Raw genomic sequence first — 27843 nt, 5'->3', positions numbered from 1 at the left:
CCCCGGAAACACACTGTCTGGAACGGCCACAATGTCTCATCCACTTGCACCTGCAAATAAGCCTTCCGCAAGTCTACTATAGACACATTGGAGCCCTTCTGGCGCCATTCTCTCAGCTTGCTGGCGCACACGTCAGCATCGGCAGTGTATGTCTCAATGTATCTATTGAGTTCACGATAGTCCAGCACCGGACGAACTTTTGATTTGTTATGCTGGACTACTGTCATTAAGGGAATCAGGCCCTTGGGTGGTCCCAGCTTGTTGGGGTAGGGGATCAGCCATCCATCCTGGATCCATGCCTCAAGCTCCTTCTCATATTCATTACAGGCCTTGTCGGGTATCGAGTACTCTGCAATGCTATTCTTGAGTTTGGTTGGCGCCCTTCCTTCTGTTACCTTCCACGATACAGTCCATGCTTTTTGGTGATGGTCGTAGTCCACCTTAAAATCAGGCTGATCAATGTGAACTGCAGCACACACTGGGGTTTCTAAAAACCGCACAGTCCCATTTCTTCCGATAACCACTCCCCCCAGTGCCTTAATAGCATCATATCCCAACAGTACATCGAATCCCAGCAAATCTCCTCACATCACCAGCACATTAATGTCTGCGGCTACACCAGAGTCTGTGTGGACTTTGACAGTTCCGGCTCCACAGCAAGCTTGCGTATTGCCACCTATTGTGGTTACTTTGATGTTCTGCTTTGTCCAGTTTCAACACAACTTGGCACTCATGATGGTGTGTGAGCACCCGAAGTCGAGAAGAGCTGAACAAGGCACTTGGTCCACGTACACATTTATTGTCGGTTGCGCCTCAATTAAATCTTGTCCGGAGAACAGGGCGACGCTGACGTCCTGCCCCCTGATGCATTTCCCGCACAATTTTGGGATAAATGTCCATAACTACCACATTGGAAACAGCACGGGCGCCCCCGCCCCTTGTTAGTACAACTTCTTGCGAAATGGCCTCGCTGGCCGCAGCAGAAACATCTCCCATTGGTCATAGGTATCAAACTGGGACTCTTTTCAGCATTAGTCTTGGCTGCCTGTGCCATCATTACAACCGGTTCCGTCAGGTCCTCCTCATCTCTGATAATGGCTCAAGCGCGTTCCAACAAATGTTCCATGGCCGTTACAGATACGCTGGCGGAAGCCCTCAACAGTTGCTTAACATGGGTGGGAAGGCCGGCCACAAACGCATACGCTAGTGTCTGCTCTGACACTCCATTGCCAAATAGAACTGCAAGTTTCTTCAGCTCCGCGAAGAAGACGTCCACGGTTTCTCCTGGTATGAGCTTCCTAGAGGCAAATGTTTCGTAGGCCGTGCAGGGATCCATGGGAAATGCCTTGTATAAAGCATTTTTTATAGAGGTAACATCACCCTTCTCTACGGCACTAAGTTGCTGATACACACTCAGGGCGCCTCCAGCCAATCTCAGGGGAATCACGGTATGCACCCCCTTTACTTCACAGAGGTTGCAGGTCAGCTAAACCCTTTCGACCCAGTTGACAACAGAAGTGGACCCGTTGAATTCGGGTATCAGTTTTAAATCAAACTTTGCCCCAGCCATAGTTATCCAGAAAAAGAGACAAAACGAAATCGCCGAAATAGCTTATGACCTTCACCTTCACTGAGGTGCACGACTTGACACAAAAAAAACAACTTCTTAATCAACTGCTAATGCACACGTCACTGTAACGTCCAATGACAACAACAACAACCTTCTCACTCGACCTGCCTTTTATACCCCTCTCTCAATCCCTCCTCTTGCGCATGCGCCCGGAGATTCCTGACAACCTTGAGACTTCCGCTTATAAAAACCCAAGTTTTGTTGTCGCGCATGCCTACACAAGGCACAAACACGTGGACGTTTGTTTTGTTGATAAGTACTACACTAAATAATATGTTGCACTAAATAATATGTTGCACTAAATAATATGTTGCACTAAATAATATGTTTAACTAAATCATATATTGCGCAAAATAATAGGTTGAACTAAATAATATATTGCACTAAATAATGTGCTGAACTAAATATGTTGAACTAAATAATATGTTGAACTAAATCATACATTGAACTAAATAATATATTGCACTATATAATATGTTAAACTAAATAATATATTGCACTGAATAATATGTTTAACGAAATAATATATTGAACTAAATAATATATTGCACTAAAGAATACATTGAACTAAATAATATGTTTAACTAAATAATATGTTGAACTAAATAATATATTGAACGAATTATTATGTTGAACGAATTAATATGTGAACGAATTAATATATTGAACTAAATAATATGTTGAACTAAATAATAGGTTGAACTAAATAATATATTGCACTAAATAATGTATGGCAATAAAAATTGTGTTCCACTGAATATGTTGAACAAAATAATATATTGCACTAAATAATATATTGAACTAAATAATATATTGCACGAAATAATATTGTTGAATTAAATAATATACTGAACTAAATAATATGTTGCACTAAATAATAGGTTAAAATAAATAATATATTGCACAAAATATGTTGAACTAAAAAATATATTGCACGTAATATGTTAAACTAGACATGTTGAACTAAATATAATACTGAACTAAATAATATATTGCACTAAATAATATGTTGAACTAAATAATATATTGCACCAAATAATATTTTGAACTAAATAACATATTGAACTAAATAATATGTTGAACTAAATAACTTATTGTATTAAATAATATACCGCACTAAATAATGTTTAATTAAATCATAAATTTCACTAAATAATATGTTGAACAAAATTATACATTGCACTAAATAATATGTTGAACTATATAATATATTGAACTTAATAATTTTAAAAAAATATATTGCACTTAATATGTTTAACGAAATAATATTTTGAACTAAATGATATATTGAACTAAATAATATGGTTACTTAAATAATATATTTAAGTAAATATATTGAACTAAATAATATATTGCACTAAAGAATATATTGAACTGAATAATATATTGCACTAAAGAATATTTTTAACTGAATATATTGCACTAAATAATATTTTGAACTAAATAATATGTTGAACTAATTAATATGTTGAGCTAATTAATATGTTGAGCTCAATAATATGTTGCACTAAATAGTAGGTTAAACTAAATAATATGTTGAACTAAAAAATCTATTGCACATAATATGTTGAACTACAAAATATATTGCTCGTAATAATATGTTGAACTAAATAATATATTCCACTAAATGATAAGATAAACTAAATAATATATTGCACTTAATAATATGTTGAACGAAATAATATATTGCATTAAACAAGATATTGCACTAAATAATATGTTGCACTAAATATGTCGCACTAAATAATATGTTTAATTAAATCATATATTGCACTAAATAATATGTTGAACTAAATTATACATTTCACTAAATAATATTTTTAGCTAAATAATATATTGAACTAAATATTATGTTTAACTAAATAATATATTGCACTAAATAATATATTGAACTAAATAATATGTCGCACTAAATAATATATCGCACTAAATAATATATTGCACTAAATAATATGTTGAACTAATCAAATATCAAATCTGTTGCCAAGGCCGCTGAAAAAATGGTGGGATCTTTCTATCGATCCGGTAGATATCTCACTGCTGATGTTATTCTCTATCTATATAAGAGCCAGGTACGTCCAAGGATGGAATACTGTTGCCACATCTGGGCAGGAGCTGCTAGAAAGGACTTGTCCTGCCTTGATAGAGTTCAAAATAGACTTCGTAGCCTCGTAGGAGATGTCCTTTTCTCCTCCTTGCAACCTCTATCTCACAGAAGAGATGTTGCGAGTTTGTCTCTGATGTATCGTTATTTTCATGGAAAGTGTTCAACTGAGCTTCAATCTATGGTCCCCCCTCGCCAAACTTTCACAAGAAACACTCGTCTAGCTGTACACACTATCAATAATGTCCCCCTCTCTTTATCTGTGCCTAAACCTAAACGTAGATTCCATGAACAAAGCTTCTTTCTTAGAACTGCACGCATATGGAATTGTCTTCCGTTTTCCTGCTTTCCGGCTGACTACAATATGGTTGTGTTCAAGTCTAAAGTAAATAAGTTCTTGATGAGCCGTTCCATATAAGTTATCAAATTTACCAAATTTTCATTACTAATGATTACTATATTGACCAATTTCTACTGTACACTCTTTAACCCTTATCCTTGAGTGGCCTCTGGGCCTTGATAATGTGGTGATGCCTTTGTAAAAAAAAAAAAAAAAAAGAAAAAATAATATATTGCACTAAATAATATGTTTAACTAAATAATATATTGAACTAAATATTATGTCGCACTAAATGATATGTCACAGTAAATATTATGTTGAACTAAATAGTATGTTTAGCTAAATCATATATTGCACTAAATAATGTTTAACTAAATAATATATTGCTCGAAATATTATGTTTAACTAAATTATATATTGAACTAATTAATCTGTTGCACTAAATAATATGTTGCACTAAATAATAAGTTGAACTAAATAATAAGTTGAACTAAATAATAAGTTGAACTAAATAATAAGTTGAACTAAATAATATATTGCACTAAATAATATATTTAACTTAATCATATATTGAACTAAGTAATATGTTGAACTAAATAATATGTTGCACTAAATATTATGTTGAACTAAATAATATATTGCACTAAATAATATGTTTAACATTTTTTTTTTTATTACATTTTCACCCCAAACAGGGCACATTGCCACTTTGGTGTAGGGGGCTACTATCAGGGGCAGCAACTACTGGCGTACTATGTTGGGATTTGGGCAGCAAGATGTCGGTTCACGTTACACTTGAACTTCTGCATGTCAGTACAGTTGGGGAAGCAGGGACCTGGAATAGAATTCCAGAGTCTAGCGGTTCTGGGGAAGAAACTACTGGAGTAGAAAGATCTTTTACATCTAGGGATCTCTACTGCATGGGGATTTAGCTGCCTGTCGGGTTTGTCTAGGATATCAACGTTGTAGGGGCACAAGTGTCTGCAGTTCGTCAGAGCATTCACCATTAAAATACTTGTAGAACAGGCAGAGGGATGCAACGTTTCGTCGATGGGACAGAGGCTGAAGCTTAGATGCCAGTTCAGGGCCTATCAGATTGATGACACTCTTTTGAACCTTGTCTAGGAGCGAGAGACTAGGAGCAGATGTACCAGCCCAATTGTGACAGCAATACTCCATACATGGGCGAATGGTGGCCTTATAGAGGTACAGGATACTTTCAGGTGTCAATAGTTTTCTAGCACGGTAGAGAGAGCCTACCTTCCTCGCAGCGGCCCTGGCAATGTTTTCAATGTAATTGTTCCAACTCATGTTTCCTGTGAACGTTAGGCCAAGCAGTTTGAAAGATGTACTCTCAGATAGGGAGTCAATGGCCATTGCTATTGGTGGTAGAGAAGGTTTCTTGTAATTATTGAAGGAAACCAGTTTAGTCTTGGCAGCATTGAATGCAACCGTCCATTTTTGTCCCCATTCCACTACAGATTGGAGGTCATCCTCTAGTGTTTTGCCATTTCTTTAGTTATGTGTTCATTTGTTTTCCTGTCATGCCTGTTATAGAGTGTGGTGTCATCAGCATATATACCCATCTCAGAGGCAGTTTTGTCGGGGAGGTCATTAATAAATATTAGGAACAATAGAGTTCCAAGGATAGACCCCTGAGGCACTCCTGCATTTATATCATATTGTTTAGATGTACGACCGTCGAGGACAACCTGGATTTTTCTCTTATCTAAGAAGTATTTAATTATGTTAAGTATTCTACCAGTGATACCGTATGATCTAATTTTCCTGAGGAGACACGCATGCCACACCCTGTCAAAAGCCTTAGATATATGCCCTCCCCCGCTTTGTCCAGTGAATGGTATATACGTTCAGAGATTACAGTAAGGATGTCTGCTGTGGAACGGGCTTGTCTAAATCCATATTGTTTGTCAGTCAGTAGTTTAGCATCTGTAAGATGATGGACTAGAGCATGGTTAATTATGGTCTCAAATATTTTGGCAAAAAGTGGGAGGAGGCTAATGGGGCGATAATTTGATGGGTCTGTCCTTTCGCCAGAATTCTTGAATACTGGTACAACAGAAGCAGTTTTCCAACAGCCCGGAAAGCAAGCTTCATTAAGGCATTTGTTGTAAAGTTTGGAGAGAACTGGAACTACTTCGGCTGAGCACTTTTTTAATAGCACAGCTGGGATTAGATCAGGTCCACATGCTTTTGAAGTGTCAAGGTTTTTATGATAGCATGCACCTGAGCAGAGGTGATTTTTAGATCGTCTAGTATGGCATCTGTCCGCAAAGGAAAGTCAGGCAGGGGGTGGTTGGAAGGGTCCAGTGTGGAGTTTGAGGCAAACCGGCTGGCATGCATATTAGCCTTGTCGGTTGCTGAGCAAACAACCTCGTGATTGTTGATTAGTGAGAGAATTGTTGATTGACCATTATTTACTACACTGTTGTAGATTTTCCAGAAGTCACGATTTCCTAATTTTTGTGCTTCGATGCATTTTTTAGTGGTTTCAGTAAATTCTCTCTTAGCTGTCGCTATTTCTTTCTTAACGTTACTTCTAGCTTCTATATACTTCTGTCTGTTTGAACTGGACTTATGTCAGTTAAATCTTTAAACCTTTGAGCAATGGAAGTTGCGCAAGTAGAAGTAAACCATTGGGGAGAGTGGGGCTTGCTATAAAATTTCCGCATGGGAACATGTGCTTCAATTGCTGTTTTGAACCATTCAGTGGTCTCATTTACGCACTGTTCAGCTGGAAGAGAAAAAATATTTCTCCATGGGGCATCTCTGATAAGATCTCTGATGGCTTCCCAGTCAGCCTTTTTATAATATCTTGTTGTTTTGAGCACTGGCTCTTCAGTTTTGGATCTAGAGTTTAGGGCGATTTTGACCATTATCACTGCATGATCAGTGTTCCCGAGTGGGCTGTCAGCATTTGTTATACAATCCTTGGGAACTGTAGTCAGAAACAGATCTAAAAGTGATGTGTGTTGTTCTTGCTGGTCAGGGAAACGGGTTGGAAATGTAACCATTTGTGATAGGGAGTGAGATATAGGCACTGCATCTGTGTGAGTAGAGAATCCAAGCCAGTTTTTGTGGTGAATAATTAAGTCACCAAATACATGTACTTGTGCGATAGTGTCGAGGGAGAGTGCTGTGTCTATGCTGTCAGAGACTTTGTTTATTATGGTGCAGTCCTGGGTTGAGGGAGAGCGGTAGAGAAAATAAAAGTAGCTAATGTTATGTTGTATGTTTAGTCCAAAGCACATAAAGGCTTGATCGTCCGTTTCTCGGTTTGTTTCTCTAGTCAGGGGGAGGGTGTTACGAATGTAGACTCCAAGTCCGTGCATATGTCTGTCAGTGTCCTTACGGCAGAGTGGGAGATAGCCAGGCATGTTAAAGTAGTTAGAGGGGATGGAGGAGTGTAGGTTAGTCTCGCTTAGTGCTAAGATATCCGGGGTATTTGTTAGGAGAAATGCTTCAACATCAACTAAATTAGTTCTAAGCCCACGGATGTTAGTGAATGCAAGCCTCAAGGGAGGAGGCAAGTTGGATTTGTTTGTCACTAGGCCTGGTTTAAGCTTATTTTTTTATTGTACTGTAATCATGTTTTTAAAGAGTTTCAGTTGGTAAGGGGGAGCTGAACAAGAGGTTATGTAGGGTATCAGACATACAACACAAGTAGACCATTAGCTGACCTTTCTTCAACTAGGACTGTGGCCTCAGGAAAGCCCATCGGGGATGAGTGCAGGGTCCCTTTCCAGTCGCGACATGGCACTACAAACATCCCAATATTATACAACTGTTGATGGAGCAGCCGCTCTAAGCGCTACCAAAGAATTAGGGCTCCTGTACTACCAGTCGGAAACAACAGCCAGGAACTGTCAATCCGGTACACTCAGCCCATCAGAAGAAGGTCACCCCAATCTAATTGCACAGGCATGTGTTGTACTCAAGCACTCCCAAGTGCCCAGTTTTGAGGGGTGGGATGTGTCGGGAGTTGGGAAACGGCATTTATTGCCCTAGACAAGAAACAAGATTTACCACTAAGTGTTTTGTCAATTCACTTGTGATAGTGTCTCTGACTAATAGGCAAAGAAGGAGTATAGAAGCCGGCAATAGACAGAGCCTATCTACTTAAGCAATTTAGGTTTGCAGACCGGTAATTTATTTGAGTCACCAGCTCTAGGAAGGTTGTCATCCAAGACTGGAGAGGCCTCCCTCCTCTTTGGTTTAGTTTCAGAGTTTTCCTTCTCCTAGATGGGTGATCTGGGAAGATCTACTGGGTCCATCAGCCCTGACAGGGTTTGCTCTGCGCCTGGGTCCTAATCCAGGTATTTCTGCGACCCCGCGTGGTTAGTTAATGTTACAGGGTTAGTTTGTAGAGGTTATATATCTAATGAATAGTTACACTCCTCAAAGAGATTTAGGAACATGCAATGGAAGCAGTTATATGAGCAGTTATATGAGTTTAGGTACAGGATAACATTATAGTGTGAGTAGGAATTAGGAATTGAGCTAAGAATTTTGCCCAGTCACTGTATATTTAGATTTAGGGGGGTTAAGATGTAGGTGCAGTACAGTAAGGGTATAACTGGAGGTACATTTTAAGTCATGACGTATTCCGTATGTATAATTAAGTAAATAGATATTAGGGCAAGTTTTTAGTAGATGCAAATAGATAGAAGTTGTGTTAGTGTTTATACTATTGAAGGGAGATAATTTCAGTTTTCATTTAAGAGTCATCGAGCGTTTTGCATAACAGGGAGTATCGGATTTGGTTTAGTATTGTTCGGTGCCAAACCATCTAGGAAGAGGCATTGTTATGTAATGAAGATCGCTTTGCATCCGAGTGCATACTTTGCCTGGTAAGTACCAAACTGGATAGGAATGAACTCTAGTGTATGTCAGAGGTAGAAATGTATAGATGTTTGGTTATTATTGTTAGGCTGTTAGCATGTGAAAGTTAAGAGCTGGAGGTTAAGGATTCCATTAGGATTTAGAGTTTCAAGTATTGTTTTAGCTTGGGAGAAAGGAATAAAATTTTCCCTTCTTTTCTCCTATTTTGCATGCAGGTTAGACATAGGCAGTCGTCTTGGATGTAAAGAGAACAATTATTTCGTCGTGATTAGGAATTCATATTTATAGGCAGTCATGAAGGTTGGGGACAAAACATTGTATCTATTCAGAAAAAAGTCCAAGTGACGCAGCTAAGATCACTGTAGATTTCAGTTACAATTATAGTAACAGTTAATTATAAGCTATATCCAGAGGTTTGGTAGAGATATCAACGAGTCCTTTTTATTAATACAAGCTAGCATATGGCAATTGTAGATATTAAATATATTACTTAAATAAAGTTCTCCTGACTTCTATGGTAGGAAAATATAAAACTTAATCATATATTGCACTAAATAATATGTTAAACTAAATTATACATTGCACTAAATACTATGTTAAACTAAATAATATATTTCCCTAAATATGTTGATCTAAATAATATGTTGAACTAAATAATATATTGAACTAAATGATATATTGCACTAAATAATATGTTGAACCATATAGTATATTTAACTAAATAATATGTCGAACTAAATAATATGTTGTTCTAATTAATATATTGCACTAAAAAATATATTGAACTAAATTATATATTGCACTAAAAAATATATTGAACTAAATAATATATTGCACTAAATAATATGCTGAACTAAATAATATGTTGAACTAAATAATATATTGCACTAAATGAAATATTCCACTAAATAATATTTGGCAATAAAAATTATGTTACACTTTGTTGAACTAGAAATATATTACACTAAATAATATGTTGCACAAAATATGTTGAACAAAATAATATATTGCACTATATGTTGCACTTAATAATATGTTGCACTAAAAAATATGTTGAACTAAATAATATATTATGCTAAATAATATATTGAACTGTATAATATGTTGAACTAAATAATATGTTGCACTAAAAATACGTTATGCTAAATAATATGTTGAGCTGTAAATGTTAAACTAAATATGTTGACCTAAATAGTATGTTGACCTAAATAATATGTTGAACTAAATAATATGCTGAACTAAATATTATATATTAACTAAATAATATGTTAACCGGAATAATATGTTGAACTAAATAATATGTTGAACTAAATATTATATATTAACTAAATATTATATATTAACTAAATAATATACTGAACTAATAATATATTGCACTAAATAATATTTTGAACTAAGTAGTATGTTGAATTAATATATTGCACTAAATATGTTGAACGAGATGGTATATTGCACTAAATAATATGTTGAAGTAAATAATATATTGCACTAAATAAAATATTGAACTAAATAATATGTTTAACTAAATAATATATTGAACTTTATAATATGTACAATTGTGATTGTTCTGTGACGTTTACCATAAAATACGACTCAAGAAAACCAAACATGAATGTCACCGGCAAATGTACTAATCATTTATATTTATACTAGCAGGGGGTACCCGGCGATGCCCGGGTGTCTTGAGGTAAATCAAATTGGGGGGGGGTTAAATAATAAAAAAAAATGTTTTGGTAGGTGAGTGTATGAGGATCGAACCCGTACCCTTGAGTTGGAAATTAATGTGTGAAAAAAAAAAGTGCTATGTTAACCATTGCGCCACGGCGACACAACCTTCAGCAGGTTTGAATTTATTTATTTAACTATAAAAACAGGCGTGCGCAATAAAAGTTAACTCTGCAGCTTCCATTTGACCTAATTAAGAAGGTCAAATAGAAGTCACGCAGCGTTTGGGTTTGTTTACCCAAACTTGACTGTTTTTCCCCCCATTCCCCCCAACAGATGTTGGGGAGGGGAAAGCAGCTCCCAATTGTCCAGATTGAATAGCAACTGTCTGATATACAAGATTGATCAAAGCTGATTTCTTCTGGACGTTTGTCCCGGCGCAATGCCGAAAACGTCCATTTGAGTTTAGTTTCACTTTATTTATACTAAAAAGCCCAATCAACACGCGAGAAGGCAAAATAGCAATAATTTTGTAAAAGTTGACGTAAATAAATCTATACGCTACGTGCTTTCCTAATTCCTAGATATTATTATATAGGATCTATATAAACAGTTTTAAGCGATAGTAACGAACCCAGGACCATGTGCGAGAAAAGCCTTTGCCAGACATACACAAAATGGTCACACACATTTTGCCTTTTATATATATAGAGATACATATTAAAAATTTATAGGAAATGGACTAAAAATCTAATATCCCAGAGAAATAATCAAAAACAAATTGTATGTTTTAAGAAATAAAATAGTCATAAAAAGTAGTAAATATATTTTTAATGGTCTTACCAGATAAGAATAGTGTGTGTGTGTGTGTGTGTGTGTGTGTGTGTGTGTGTGAGCTTATGAAGAGTTTTGGCTATGCATACAAAAAAAATGTGGAAAAAGGTTTCTTTTATTTATTATTATGTTTTTTTTTTGTTTTTGTTTGTTGATGAAACAATCTATCTGCTACTGTCTTTTGAATAGTGGAGATGGGAGTGGCGCCTTCACCGGTGTTTCGCTGTCTTATTAACAAAAAATGGCTGTAAATTAATTTAATTAAAACATATTTTTCTTTTTTTATATAATTCTGTAAAACAGAGCATTGGAAAGTTTTTCTCTGTAACAAAATGTTTTTTAAAATATATTTTGCTAAGAGAAAAATTGTGTCAGTTTCTTGCGATGCTTGGCATCAATAACTGTGTTTGCATGTGCATTTATTTTTTATCAAACAGAAAAATCTTTTTTTAAAGTGTCTCCATGTTGGGAAAGAAAAAAATATTTTCTCTCTTTCTGTTAGCAAAAACTGTCCTCTCCTCAACAAGCCGGCAATATACTAATTCTATCTTTACACAAGAACACTTCCACCTACTTACCCGTTTCTCTCTCGTGTACACGCTACTAATGAGGATGACAAATAAAGTGGTTTATAAAATGTTAAAATGAGACTTCCTTTCATTGTCCTCATTGTTAACCAGACCCTGGAATACGAAACCGTCTACGACTTTATTTGTTATGTTCGTTTTTCCTAGCCTCCTAAAAACAAAAACCTTTCAGTATTGTTACACTTCACATTGCCGAAGAATTTTTTTTCCTTTCAAAAATTTGGTTTGACTGCATACTCGTCCCGAACAAAACATAAACTGCCACTTTACACCGACGAGCAAAAACAATATTCAAATGTCACTTGAGAATTCTCTAGAACACTGTCCTACCACTATACCGGACATTCTTTTTGCCAAAAAGAAAAGCATCATCGCCGGACTAAAAACTAAAAAGTGTAAACATTTTCAAAGATATGTGTCACATAAAAAAATAAAAACATTTTAACAGAAATGCATTTCACTAGAAATACTTCTCACATTTCCACGGAAAAAAATAAAACACTTCAACTGGATACGTTTTCTCGAAATGAATAAAACAAAACAAACACCTTTTCTTTCACAACGGTTATATATAAAAAAAAACAGCCTACAAAAAGAGTTAACACTTTCTTAGTGTACAAAATATTCTATTATCTGGCCTGGACTTTCGCTGTTTTCCATACTACTTTTTTCTATTACCAACTCCCTGCCTTTTATACGCACCGCGGAAATTATAACAACAACTCACATTCAGTCTGGGGCAGCAGACTTAGCCTGGGGCCAAAGCCAAAATAACAAAGCTGATACGGATGAACGTGAGTACAACAAGCTAACAATGGCTCTCTTCTTCCAACTAACATTTCCACGGTGCCCTAACCCTAACGAACATTTTTTATCATGTTAAAGAACTGCTTTCATCGACACACACACACCTACTATGACACAAGACTTTCCCTTTCTTTCTCCTTTAACCAGCCTCTTTCATCCTGATGACTACTAGCTATAAACATGTGTAAACGGAACTGTACTCTCCTCAACAAGCTGGCAATATATTAATTCTATCTTTACACAAGAACACTTCCACCTACTTACCCGTTTCTCTCTCGTGTACACACTACTAATGAGGATGACAAATACAGTTGTTTATAAAATGTTAAAATGAGGCTTCCTCATTATGAACTATTATTTAACCTTTTTTAAAACAAAGAAACAAAAGGATTTATTTGGGTAGCAGAAAGTTGAAAGTTGGACTATGCCCAGGATTTATTTGGGTAGCAGAAAGTTGAAAGTTGGACTATGCCCAGGATTTATTTGGGTAGCAGAAAGTTGAAAGTTGGACTATGCCCAGGATTTATTTGGGTAGCAGAAAGTTGAAAGTTGGACTATGCCCAGGATTTATTTGGGTAGCAGAAAGTTGAAAGTTGGACTATGCCCAGGATTTATTTGGGTAGCAGAAAGTTGAAAGTTGGACTATGCCCAGGATTTATTTGGGTAGCAGAAAGTTGAAAGTTGGACTATGCCCAGGATTTATTTGGGTAGCAGAAAGTTGAAAGTTGGACTATGCCCAGGATTTATTTGGGTAGCAGAAAGTTGAAAGTTGGACTATGCCCAGGATTTATTTGGGTAGCAGAAAGTTGAAAGTTGGACTATGCCCAGGATTTATTTGGGTAGCAGAAAGTTGAAAGTTGGACTATGCCCAGGATTTATTTGGGTAGCAGAAAGTTGAAAGTTGGACTATGCCCAGGATTTATTTGGGTAGCAGAAAGTTGAAAGTTGGACTATGCCCAGGATTTATTTGGGTAGCAGAAAGTTGAAAGTTGGACTATGCCCAGGTTGAGGATGAGGGAATAAAAAGTTCTTTGGTTGTGTTGATCAGGATGCCATTCTTTGTATAGACCCCGGCAGTTATCTTCCATGAAAATGTATGCTCCCTATCAACTGATAGATCAGTGTGTGGCAGAATCAATCAACATGGGGGGGGGGGGGGGAAGCATTGATTCACAAAAGAAAATTATTATTGGTGACTGCTACAAATGTTTCTTCTGATAGGTTTCCAAATTTCATGATGAAATTCCTCATGGAAGATTGATAACAAACTTTTAAACAATGGGAGGCTAAAAACTTTTTACACAAAATGGCTATTTCATAGTGTTAATATTTTTATCATTAATTTCATAGTGTTAATATTTTTATCATTAATTTCATAGTGTTAATATTTTATCATTAATTTTCTAAAACTACTTCAAATATATCATGTAGATAATTATTAAGACAAGTAAAAGGATATTCATTTCTGAGCAAAATAGTACTTTAAATCCTTCGAGTGGTTTCGTTTTTCTTTTTTTTTTTTTTTTTACATGGAGTTCACCACTTATCAAGGCCCAATGGCCACTCAGGGATAAGGGTTATTGTGTGTACAGTAATCAAAGGAATAATGTAGCAATAGTATTGGAGAATTTGTAAGGTGTCATTACTTATGACTTATTGGCATAAAGGCCTACTACACAAGATTTCCAGCTACGGTATAACTGGAAATGTTTTCTCTATCATTAAGTCATTTCTCTCCGATAGGCTCATAAGAGTAGTGGTTAATGGGCAGAAATCAGAGGCCCACAGTATTAATGCTGGAGTCCCTCAGGGGTCCATACTGGGCCCAACTCTCTTCCTGATCTACATCAATGATCTCCCAAAACACATACAATCTTTCGTTGACATCTATGCTGATGACACGACCATCTATGGCAACACGTCAAAGGCTGTAAATGACAAAGTTCTCTCTGATTCTCTCTCCTCTGATCTTGAGCGCGTCGTACAGTGGGCGGTTCATCAGGAATTTGTTTGTGTTGAACTTGAAGACATCCAGATTGAAGTCGGGAGGGAAACAGGCAAGCGGAACAGAGTTCCAAAGGCGTGCAGTTCTAAGAAAGAAGCCTTGTTCATGGTATTTGGGGAAAATTATTGATGGTGGTTTCAGATAGTCAGGTGTTTTTTGAAAAAGATTGGCGAGGGGCGACCAGAGAATGGAGCTCAGATGAGCACCTGCCATGGAAATAACGATAGAACAATGACAGGCTCGCTATGTCTCTTCTGTGGGAAAGAGGTTGCAGGGTAGAGAAAAGGGCATCCCCCACCAAGCTATGGAGTCTATTTTGTACTCTGTCAAGGCAGGATAAGCTTTTTTTACCAGCCCCCGCCCAGATGTGGCAGCAGTACTCCATCTGTGGATGTACTTGGCTCTTATATAGATAGAGAATTGCATCATTAGTGAGATATCTTCTGGAGCAGTAGAAGGATCCCACCATTTTCCCAGCAACCTTGGCCACAGACTTGATGTATGTGTTCCATTTAAGATCAGGTGTAACGGTCAAACCCAGGAGCTTATCAAAGCCTGGGGCCTCCCCTAGACGAGATCCATCCATTTCAATTGATGCCAGATGGGGATCAGAGCGTTTATGATGTAGAGATAGGAGCTTGGTCTTAGATGCATTAAAGGTAACCAGCCACCTCTTTCCCCACTGTACGACGCGCTCAAGATCAGAGGAGAGAGAATCAGAGAGAACATCATCATTTACAGCCTTTGATGTGTTGCCATAGATGGTCGTGTCATCAGCATAGATGTCAACGAAAGATTTTAGTATGTGTTTTGGGAGATCATTGATGTAGATCAGGAAGAGAGTTGGCCCCAGTATGGACCCCTGAGGGACTCCAGCATTAATACTGTGGGCCTCTGATTTCTGCCCATCAACCACTACTCTTATGAGCCTATCGGAGAGAAATGACTTAATGATAGAGAAAACATTTCCAGTGATACCATAGCTGGAAATCTTGTGTAGTAGGCCTTTATGCCAAACCATATCGAAGGCCTTTGATATGTCGAGAGCAATTGCCCTAGAAATGAAGCCTTTGTCGAGAGATTCGCTAATCCTATGAGATATAACCGTTAGCACATCTGCTGTAGATCTAGCAGAGCGGAAACCATATTGCGTGTCGCTAAGAAGGTTATTTCTGCTGAGGTGGTTGACTACTTCTCTATTTATTGTGGATTCCAGCAACTTACTCATGACACACAGGAGACTTATTGGTCTGTACTGAGAGGGGGATGACTTATCTCCTGAATTCTTAAATACAGGGCATACTGATGAGGTTTTCCAGGGTGTTGGGAAGCACTTCTCCTTAAGGCAACGTTTAAACAGTTGGGCAAGTTCTGATTGTAATTTTTTTAACACTATAATTGGAATACCGTCGGGACCAGTTGTTTTACTGGAATCAAGGTTCTTGATTAGCTTGGCGACCTCACGCACAGATATTTGTATGTTGCATAGCGTGTTGTCTGTTATAGGAGGAAATATGGGGAGTTGATGGCCTTCGTCACACAGGGTAGAATTTGTCGCAAAGTTTTTGGCAAATAGTTTGGCCTTGTCGGATGCTGTCGAGATGACCTCTGGTCCATTAATAATGGTTGGGATAGAACGCACGTTTCTGTTCAGGATCCTATTTGTTATTTGCCAGAACTGGTGGGAACCAAGCCGCTGCTCAGCTACTTTGGACTTAACGGATTGCGCATATAGTTCTCTTACATTTTTTAATACTCTTTTACAGTTGTTGCTGGCCGTTCTGAAAGCAGCTTTAGTTTCAGTGCATCTATTACGTTGGTAGCTATGGAAAAAGTGATTTGTGTGTGCGATGGCAGCAGCACATTCTGGGGAGAACTATGGCTGGCTGTTAGGTTTTTGTTGGAAGTTTTTGGATGGCATGAATTGGTCTATGCCTACAAGTAACCATTCGGTCAGGTCTGATACTATAGAGGACACATCCTTTTTAAACATGGAATGGAGAGGGAGATCAGATATGAATGTACGGAAGCTATCCTAGTCCGCCATAGAGTATCGGTATACAGTACGGTGGAGACGTACGTCTGTTATATTTCATTTTTATCTTAACTGATACGACGCAGTGGTCGGAGGATCCCAGAGGAGATAGAACGGAACACGAGCATAGCTCAGGGGAAGCAGATAGAAAAAGGTCTAGGAGGCTTGCAAACTGACCGGTACTATCGGGCACACGGGTGGGCTCGCGGACAATCTGAGTGAGGCAATGGCAAAATCATGACAGAACCTCCCCTCATCATCAGTCTTATTTGAGTGGGTCAGCCATTCCACATTATGGACATTGAAGTCACCGCAAATGTGAATGTTAGCTGAGGAATGAGCAGACAGGATGTGGTCAATTTTTTCTGATATACTCTTAAAGATAGTAACTCCACACACAGTGGGGGTGATAGAGGGCAAATATAAATGCGGTGGTGTAAGCAAGTGCAACCCAGAAGCACATATAAGGTAGATTAGGGTCTTCTCTGGAGATATCCCTGCCACATGGGAAGCCATCTTTAATGTAGGCACATATTCCATGCCCGTGGCGATCTTGGGGGTCAGATTTAGATGTTAGGTTAGAGTATCCTTTAATTATGAACTCATCTAGAGAGGTGGTCGGCCCTATTCCAGTTTCGCTTAGGAAGAATATGTCATGTTTCGTCTCCTGTAATTGGGTTTCAACCTCTGGAAGGTTGGGACGTAGACCCCTGATGTTGGAGAAGGAGACGTGGTAGTAGGGGTCTACGTAGGAGGATGGGGTTCTAGGTTTATTCGTTTTTAAATATTTGCCTTTTTAAGTGTTATTATTTGGCTAGTAGTAGAGTGATTCTTTCTGAATCCATTTTGGTTCTTCCTGAGCACTTCTTCGATCTTTGGTTGGATACAGTTGAGAAGTATGGCATTGTAGACTTTTGCTGCGATTGGAGTGAGTGTTCCTCTATAGTTGCTTGATATGCTTAAGGGAAGTATGCATCCTTCCCTCCATATATTAATAATTGTTTGATTATATACAGAATTGCATGAATTAAGAAGTATGTCATTGAAACCACCTGTCTTCCATACTTCAGGAGGTATGTTATCTACGCCTGCAGCTTTACGATTCTTGGTCTTCTTTAGTACATTAAGAAGTTCCTCTATTGTAAAATCACGCTTCTCAATATGGAGTTCCTGTACAACAATCGGCTGAATTGGTTGGCCTGTCATTTCTGGTTTGTTTCAGAGTAGCTTTTCAAAATGTGCTTTCCATTTCAAACATGCATTTTCCGGAGTTTTTGCCATAACTTAGCTTTGGCAGGTCGTTTGTGCCCAGATATTTCATTTACTACTTGCCAAGCCAGATAGGATTGTTTGTTATCTGCTGCATTCTGGATTCGATCTATTTGTTCTTGAATATACTTCTGTTGTTCTGATAGGTACATCATACTAAGCTCTTGAAGCGTCTGCTTCCTTAATTTTGTATTCTGTCAAGTGGGGTATTTATGTTGCTTTTTGATTATGTTTTTTTAACTTTTCTCATTTTAATATTATTTTGTCTTTTTCACATGGTACTTTTCGCTTTACTGTGGTTTGAGTTGTCCCCCTTTGCAAATTGGCTGTTTGGAGAAATGGAAAACTAGATGGCTCTGGTTGATAGTCAATTTGCATAAGTGGAGAAATGGGTAGCATATAAACGGTACTTTTTTTTAAGCAGGCGTGAAGAGCGCAGAGAGTGAAACGACAGTTGGAAGAAGTGACGGCGAATTCTTTTTGTGACGGTGGTTTATTTTTGGACGTTGAAGAGCTCGGCCTTTTGGAAGGAACAGCTGTGTCTTATATATTTTTTTAAATTTCTTTTTTTTTTCTACTTCACTACAAGCTATTTCGGCGGGAACTATGGAAGCAAAGAGGATCAGCAGTGAAATGCTTAAGACGTTCTCTGGAGAGGGAGATGTTATAACTTGGCTGACCAAGGTTAAACTTGTCGCTAAGTTGCGGGACATGGCAGATGTAGCCAGCTTGATACCGCTGTATCTTGATGGTGATGTTCTGGCCCTAAATCTGGAGATGCGGGAGGAGGATCGACTGTCTGTTGACGTCATTGAGGAAAAGATGAAGGAAGTATTTACCGAAGGACTGTTTGTGGCATATGGCAAACTAAGCCGTATGGTGTGGACTGGAGAGCCTGTCGATGTTTATGCCAACAATATCAGGAGGTTGACGGGACTAGCAGGATTCAATGGAGGAGGCCGTCGACAGATGGTTAAGATGGCCTTTATCAATGGCTTCCCAGACCATATTTCTATAGCTCTGCAGCAACTGCCCGGTGTAAATACTATGGAGGCTTACACAGGCTAGGGTGCTGGCCAGGAAAAAAGAGAGTGAGCAGGGAATCGTAGCTGTCGCCCAACGAAGCAAACTGCAGCAGGAAATTGTAAAGGACGAAAAGCAGAGATGACTATGGCAGAGACCCAGGTTCTCTGGCAGATACTACCGATGCCAAGGCCCCCATATGGCGAGGGAGTGCAGGGAGCCAAAGCCAGAAGTCACGTGTTACCGCTGTGGGGAAGTCGGCCACATCAGCAGATTCTGTCCCCAGGGAAACGAACACTGCGCCGGTGGCTACCCCACTTATTCGATGAAGGCGCTTCAGGGTATGTCACCACAAGTAGGGGTGACCCTAAATGGACGAAGTGCAAAAGCCCTTGTCGACACGGGCTGTACTTCAACAATTGTCACCAAAGACATGGTTGACACATGCAATGGAATCAGCAGCACTACGGCAGTTGACGGCAGAGAGGTGAAGTGCAATGGCACAAGTATCGTTCGGTTGATGGTACGTGGGATGTCACTAACAATCCAGGCGATTGTTATTAACAAAATTGTCACGGGTGTCGATGTGGTGCTAGGGATGGACGCAATTGCTCGACTAGGGGGCGTTACGGTATATAGGAACTCTGTGAGATTTGGAGGACATCAAGGGCTGCAGGTGTGCAATTCAAAAAAGGTGTCACAGGAACGGCCGGGTTAGACAAAAGTTGCACGATAGAGGACCAAGATTTCTCTGCACACTTTGATGGGGAGAAATGGGCATTCAAGTGGGCATGGAAGGGATAACCTCCCATACTGAACAACAGAGTGGAATGCTACGAGCATACATTGTGAGGAGGCACAAGAGTTGAATTTGAGAAGGAGGTGGACCGATGGATCTCAGAGGGGATTTTAAGACCATGGACGGAGAAGGTGGAAGGTGTGCTGCCGTTAATGGTGGTTGTTCAGCCCACAAAACAAAAAGTTTGGCCAGTACTGGACTTCAGGGAGCTGAACGTACATGTTGCGTGTCACACGGGAGGCGATGTGATGGGCGTGTGCGGAGAGACCATGCGAGAGTGGAGGCAGATTCAGAAGGCTGCGACGATTGTGGATTTAAAATCTGCATACCTACAGATCCACATTTCACAGGAATTCTGGAAATACCAGCAGGTCAGATACAAGGGCCGAACGTACTGCCTGACTAGGTTGGGTTTTGGCCTGAATTCTGCACCAAAAATCATGGCAGCGATCCTCAAAACGGTGCTAAGCAAGGAGGACGCAGTCAGAAGAGCCACCAGTTCCTACATTGATGATATTTTGGTGGATGAGATGGTAACAACTGCGGAGGACGTAGTAAAACACCTCAACAGCTTTGGGCTAATTGCAAAACGCCCGGAATCGTTGAAGGGAGGAGCTGTGTTAGGGCTCCAACTAAGAAAGGACCAGATAGGACGGTTAGTGTTCCGGAGGGGAAATGAGATCCCAGAGGTGTCGGAAAAATTGAGCAGGCGAGAACTCTTCTCAATATGCGGAAGACTGGTGGGCCATTACCCTATTGCAGGATGGCTACGGACCGCATGTAGTTATATCAAAAGGCAAGCTAGTGGAACGAAGTGGGAGGATGGAGTTGATAAAGAGACTGTGGACATTATGAGAGCGATTATCGAAGAGGTGAAGAGGGAGGATCCAGTGAGAGGTGTTTGGCATTTACCCAACAGTGCAGAAGGTGTTGTGTGGTGTGATGCAAGCTGTATAGCAGTGGGGGTCACCTTGGAGATAGGTAGTGTTACTGCAGAAGATGCTGCTTGGTTGCAGAAGAAGGACGACGTGGCTCACATAAATGTGGCGGAACTGGATGCGGTTATGAAGGGCATCAACTTAGCCTTGAAATAGGGGCTACAGAATGTTGAGGTGAGGACCGACTCAGCCACTGTGTTCTCTTGGATCCAGTCCGAAGCTACAGGAGAAAGGAGGGTGAAGATGAAAGGCGCTGCCGAGATGCTAGTAAAGCGTTGATTGATGATGTTAAGGGAGCTGATTAGGGAATTTGATCTTCAACTTAGGGTCACTATCGTTCCTTCAGCGAAGAACAGAGCAGATGTGATGACGAGGGTGCAGAAGACCTGGCTAAAGGCGCCGAATGAGGCGGCTGTTGCAATATGTTGTTTGAATGAAGACACTCTGAAGGATTTGCATGACATGCACTATTTTGGAGTGGATAGAACCTTGTTCTTGGCCAGGAAGGTGGACCCCAGAATCACAAAGGAGGCCGTTAGGACAGTGGTTGAGAGATGCAGCTGGTGTCAATCAATCGACCCTGTGCCGAGTAGACACGAAGCTGGTGAGGTTCAGGTGGCAGAGAACTGGAGCAGGTTGGCGATAGACGTAACGCACTATCGACAGAGGCCGTATCTGTCAATGGTTGACTGTAGACCAGGAAGAGTAGCCATTTGGAGGGAAATCAAGGCGGAAAATGCAGGTGAAATTGCAAAAGTCTTGGAAGAGGTGTTTTTGGAGAGGGGTCCAGTGACGGAAGTGCTAATGGACAATGGAACTGCCTTTCGCTTAGCTGCCATGGAGAATGTGTTGGATAAGTGGGGAGTGTGGCACTATTTCAGGGCTGCATATAGACCAGGCGGAAACGGAATTGTGGAGCGGCATCACAGGACCATTAAGGCTATAGCTGAAAGGGGCCAAATTTCGCCGCCAAAAGCTATCTTCTGGTATAATATGGCTCCAAAGTCAGGGCAAAAAGTGGAGTCAGTGCCGCAGAGGGCAGTCTTCAAGTACGAGTGGCGGCATCCCCGAACTGCACAGGTACCCGCGGAGGAAGGCGAGAAGCGACCGACTGTGCGAGTGGGAGAGGAAGTGTGGATCAAACTGCCTGATGCTCGCTGTACCACACGCTGAGGGAGGGGCATTGTGACAAGTGTCCAGTCCCCGAACAATGTATCTATCGACGGCATCCCTCGACACATCCTTGATGTGCGGCCAGTAGTGGTGTCATCAGAGGAAGACAGCGACGTCGAGCCAAGTAGCGACGTTCAGGAAGAGGCTCCGCGGAGATCGCAGCGAGAGAGACGGCCGCCATGTTGGTCGAGCGACTACGTGATGGGTTGATATGTGATGATCGTGTAGATCAAGGGGGCATGTGGTTTGAGTTGTCTTCCTTTGCAAATTGGCTGTTTGGAGAAATGGAAAACTAGATGGCTCTGGTTGATAGTCAATTTGCATAAGTGGAGAAATGGGCAGCATATAAACGGTACTTTTTTTTAAGCAGGGTGAAGAGCGCAGAGAGTGAAACGACGGTTGGAAGAAGTGACGGCGAATTCTTTTTGTGACGGTGGATTATTTTTGGACATTGAAGAGCTCGACCTTTTGGAAGGAACAGCTGTGCCTTATATATTTTTTTAAAATTTCTTTTTTTTTCTACTTCACTTGGGCTTCAGAGGTATCCACTTCTTTGCTGCTTCTTGGTGCGATCTAACGCAGTTTTCATAGGTGGTATTAGCAGTTGGTTCCTGCTCTTGTGCTTGTAAAGCATCAAATCTGTTTCGCAGTTCGAAGATGAATCTCTGTTTGATCTGTTTGTCATTCGAAGAAGTGCTCAGAAAGAACCAGAATGGATTTAGAAAGAATCGCTCTACTACTAGTCAAATACTTACTATAAGGAGACTGGTTGAAGGAGTTCAAGCAAAAAACATCAATCATGATCTTTGTAGATTTCTCCAAAGCATTCGACTCCGTACATAGAGGAAAAATGGCCAGCATATTAAAAGCATATGGCATTCCAAATTAAGTCATTAATGCTTATCATGATGCTATATGAGCACACTCGAGCAATAGTCAGGTCCCCAGAAGGGGACACTGAATTTTTCGACATCCGCCCTGGGGTTCTACAAGGAGATACTCTTGCCCCTTTTCTTTTCATTGTCTGTCTTGACTTTGTACTTCGCACCTCTGTTTACATACACAACATGCTAGGCTTCACCGATATGCCCGTCATTGTCTGAGGAGCAAGCATGAATTGGTGAGTGATGTATTGCTATGGACTCCACGACACGGATGCGCAAGCAGAGGACGACCTAGATCCACGTACATCCAACAAATAGCACACGACGCCAACTGTGAACCTGAAGATCTGAGGCAACTGATGGAAGACAGGAAACTTTGGAGAGGAAGAGTTACATTGGTCCGGGCAAGGAGCCAGTCATGATGATGATGATGATGAAGTGTTATTAGCACTCCAAATTCTTTTCAGTTAGTATAAAAGAATAATTACTTTGAGTGACAAACCAACCTCTTAAAAGTGCCTTTCCTTGAACATGTGGAACTAACCCTAGATCTGAGTAACAAGCACTTTCCTAAAAAAAATTCCACTCTAAATTCTAAAATAATTGATTTTTTTTTTGTTTACTGTCAAGACTCCCTTAAACCCATTCATAATCATCTGAAAAAAAAAAAATGATGCCCCCAAAAAAAGAACTCGAAGAAAAGAAAAACAGTTAGCTGCCTTAAAATGCTAGAATGGCCCTGAAACCGAGGTTTATTTAACACTAGCGGGGGTACACGACGTTGCCAGGGTGTTTGGAGGTGTGTGTGGTGTTAAATAAAAAAGAAACCGGGGGGAAGTTGGTAGGATCGAATCTGAAGCCGAGGCGAAGTTTGAAAATAAAATCGGCCAGCCAGAATGAGTTACTAAAAGAAGATTGAATTTATTTAAGTAAGAACCAAATTGACAGGTGTGTGCACGGAAGTCATCGAGCATTACGATGACGACATTTGTTATCAGCAAAATAAAAAAAGAAAACAACGTTAAAACTTAAGCGGGGGTGTTTGTGTGTCCGCTGAAAACTTTCGACAGACAGAACAAAAATTGACAAACTTGGTATCATATTGAAGCTCCATCCTTCGCCCGAAAAACATTGAAAAAGTGGCCAAAAACGTTCATTTTTAACCCTGAAATCGACAATTTTCTACAGGGGGGGGTAACAAAAACCGTCCTCTCATGACAGCAACCGGTTCTACGCATGCGTCAGAGGACGTCATGACCTGATTTAGTTTAAATAGTTGAAGAACTGACACAATTTCATGTACGTCGTGTTAGCTCAGTTGGTTAGAGCGTTGGGTCCTTATCTAAACCTTTTGGGTTTGAATCGTGGTGTTAGATGTCTTCTTTTTTTTTTTTTTTTTTAACTTAAATATTGAACCAGTGTTATTTAAGCCATTTTTCACGTGACGTTCGTTTTTCTGGGGTTTTTTTTTTACTTCGCTTATTCTTAGGTTTTCATTAACACCCTCACCCTCGACCGACCACACACACCCAAAAACACCCGGGTACCCACCGATTTTTTAAATTTTAATATTGAAACAGGCTTATTTAAGCCATTTTTCATGTGTTTTTTTTTTGGTTTTTAGTTTTTCTGTTTTCTTTTTTCGATTTTTACATTTAACATCGTTTGTTTGCCTTACGTTAGTTTTTTTTTTTTTTCGATGTTTTGATTACCCCCCTCCCGACTGCCGGGGTATCCCCCGCTTAAGTTTTAACGTTCGTTTTTCTGTTTTCTTTTTTTACTTCGCTTATTCTTAGGTTTTCATTAACACCCCACCCCCCACCCCACCCCCGACTGACACCCAAAAACACCCGGGTACCCACCAATTTTTTAAATTTTAATATTGAAACAGGCTTATTTAAGCCATTTTTCATGTGTTTTTTTTTTGGGGGGGGTATTTTTCAGAAGTTTTAACGTTCGTTTTTCTGTTTTCTTTTTTGTTTTTCAGATTTTTACATTTAACATTTACGTTAATTTTTTTTTTGTGTTTTTTGTTTTAATAACCCCACCACCACCACCACCACTCCCACCACCACCGCCCGGGTACCCCCCCCCCCTCCACCGCTTCATTTTTCAGATAAGTTTTAACGTTCGTTTTTCTGTTTTCTTTTTTTACTTTGCTTATTCTTAGGTTTTCATTAACACCCCCCCCCCTGCTAGCAACAAATAAAACCAAAAAATCTTAAAATACATTAATTTTTAAACAATCCTTGAATTGGGTTTTAGTTTCTTGTACATAAAAATGCATTGCAATTCAACTTTGAGTTCTCTAACTTTTTTCTTTTAAAATGTGTGAAAGGTAGTATTCTAGATTACCTGGAAGCCATTAATTTCTGGATATTTTCATTTATATATTCTGATTTCCTGTTAAAAATACACATATATGGTAAATTTCATTGTATTATTTTAAAGTTTTACTGAAAATGTATAAAAATGTGATGAACTACATATAGTCAACAAAGGGGAAAATATCCAAACATGTGAGACATTTTTAGTTAGATTTAAAAAAAGTTTTCTTTGATCATCAAGGTGTTTCTAACATTATTTAAATATTTTAAGCCATTTTAATTTTTTCATGTGTATTGCTAGTTTATCAAGTGTCAACCAGGCAACTGTTAATGTCGTATGATAACACGATTGGAGGATTATATTCTATTCATTCAAAATTTTTAAGAGTTTTAAGTTTAAAAATTAAACATTTATTTTTAAAAATTCATCAACATATGAATTAATTTGTAACTTCCCTCCCACAGGTTAGAAGGCTGCTAGTCAAACATCGAATAAGTTGCAGTTAGATTTAAAGTTTCTGCAATGATATGTAACAAAAAGACATTAGCTAGTGAGTGTTCAGATTTTTTATACTTATGTCTCAAAACACTGAATTTGATAGACTTTAAGAAAAATAAATAGATAAATGATCAATATCAGATATGTTAAGAAATAGTTCAAATTTTTGATAATATAAAAAATATATTTCTTAAAAATACCCCCCATGTACTTACACTGCCTTCCTTGTCAAAGGACAAAGCACCAATGCCATGTTGATGCTGATCTTGAAGATAAGAAATCGTTTTTAGAGTGCTAGAATCCCAGACACAAATGTAGGCTGTTCGTCCCACCTGGCCTGTCGCAACTAACATGTTGTCTGGATGCATGCACATGCTGGAAGAAAGAAAAAATATATTGACTAAAAATCGATTTTCTTGCTACAGTAAAATATAATACTCAGATAATGATTGTCCCCATTTTTTAGTTCATTCCACTAATTGCATATCTCATCAATTTTGTGAAGACTCACTCTCATACCATTCACTAAAACTTCTATTATTGGTAGGGGTATCATGCTCTTGCTTTGGTGCAAAACCTCCTCTTTGCTTGTTTCCTTGAACCTAAGGACAACACTTTATTATATGTTTCAATATTTTTGTGCATTTATTGAACCTTACATTAAAATTCGACACTTCTTTAGAGACTAATTTGGTGTAGTAATTTAAAACAGTAAATGTTCAATCATCTCATTTTTTCATTTTTTTCAGCACATATTGCCAGTTTTTTTCATTTTTTGTGCACATATTGCCACTGTTTTCAGTTGCCAAAGTTTGTTTGTCTTGCAATTTGTAACATTATTTTAACTCTGTGTGTTTGTTGACGATACTGCTGTGAAGTGTAAGATTAAACGCTCTCCAAAAAAAATTTGGGGACTAATATTGGCCAATTCAAAGATACTGATTCCAAAAACCATTTTGCCTGTTTAGCTCTAGTTTTTTTTAGCTATGAAATGTCGCATTTATCATAAAAATCGTCTCTTTTAAGGAAATCTTAAAAAGTGGCAAAAAATAAAACAAAGGTTTCATGGACAGATTTTCTAATATAAATTTGTTATTTTTCTGCTTTTTCGTCATGAATACACAAACAACTTTTACAACAATATGACATAATAGATAGTTTTAGTGCAAGAATTGTCGCTTTTCAAATATCTGGTTGGGTTCATTTTAAACACCAGCAGTAATCGGACATCATTATCCTGTCCCATCAGCCTTGATAACCTTCTCCCATTACTTTGATATCTTGGTGAAATCTTTCACCCTGCCCATCACTGTAATTGCCAAGATTGTCAGTGAGTCTTTCTAAATGGCTGTGGAGAAAATGCACTTTTATGCTCATGTTTATTCAGAGAACCTGGAAGTTATTTAAGAGCTTTTCAACAATCTATATAATTATAAAACTCAAATGACCTTGTAACATGTGTTGTAACCCAATATCCGGTTTACAACTTCCGGTTGTGCATGCATACATAAACAAATAATCGACATGACAAAATGTATTGTTTTACTGTGTACGTTTTTAGCATCCCAAGTGTTTTTTTTTTTTTTTCGCGTTTAAATTATCCAAATAAACAATTGTTAATACTTTCTGGATTTTTTACATCGTTCATTTCTCTATTACGTTTATTTTAACGCAATTTTCTTACAAATAAATCTACTTTAACCTGTTGACAACCATAAGAGCATTTTACACCAGCAATTTACCCACAGCCCTCCTGTTTTTTTTTTTATTTATTCTCCATTTTTTAATACACCTTTCTTAAAAAAAAACATTCATACATTTTCGTCTACACTACCAACATAAATAAATAACCCCGAAAATGTTTTTTTTTTTATTTGCGTTACAAATAAATATTCAACGCGACAATAAAACGTTTTGTTTTACTGTGTACGTTTTCAGCGTCCCAATTGTTTTTCTTTTTCGCATTTAAATTAAAAGATATATCAAAATTTGAATTTAACTTTAAGTATTATGGTATCTGTTCAGTGCACATTTACCTATAAGTATAGCAAACCACTTATA

At 38.5% G+C, this 27843-nt stretch overlaps 1 protein-coding gene across 6 annotated transcripts in view; it reads right to left on the bottom strand.

The window, feature by feature from the left end:
• Positions 1-27843, bottom strand: part of LOC145256392 (echinoderm microtubule-associated protein-like 6) — a 902875-nt gene that overhangs the window by 747768 nt on the left and 127264 nt on the right. For all 6 annotated transcript variants that reach the window (XM_080115242.1, XM_080115245.1, XM_080115243.1 and 3 more), the window contains one exon: positions 25998-26157. In XM_080115242.1, the coding sequence (XP_079971368.1) occupies positions 25998-26157 (160 nt within the window). The remainder of the gene's footprint in view (positions 1-25997; positions 26158-27843) is intronic.

This window comes from Euprymna scolopes, chromosome 32, assembly GCF_053919585.1.
Source record: "Euprymna scolopes isolate OS-2025 chromosome 32, ASM5391958v1, whole genome shotgun sequence".
Taxonomy (NCBI): domain Eukaryota; kingdom Metazoa; phylum Mollusca; class Cephalopoda; order Sepiida; family Sepiolidae; genus Euprymna; species Euprymna scolopes.
This window is presented reverse-complemented; position numbering and strand designations above follow the sequence as displayed.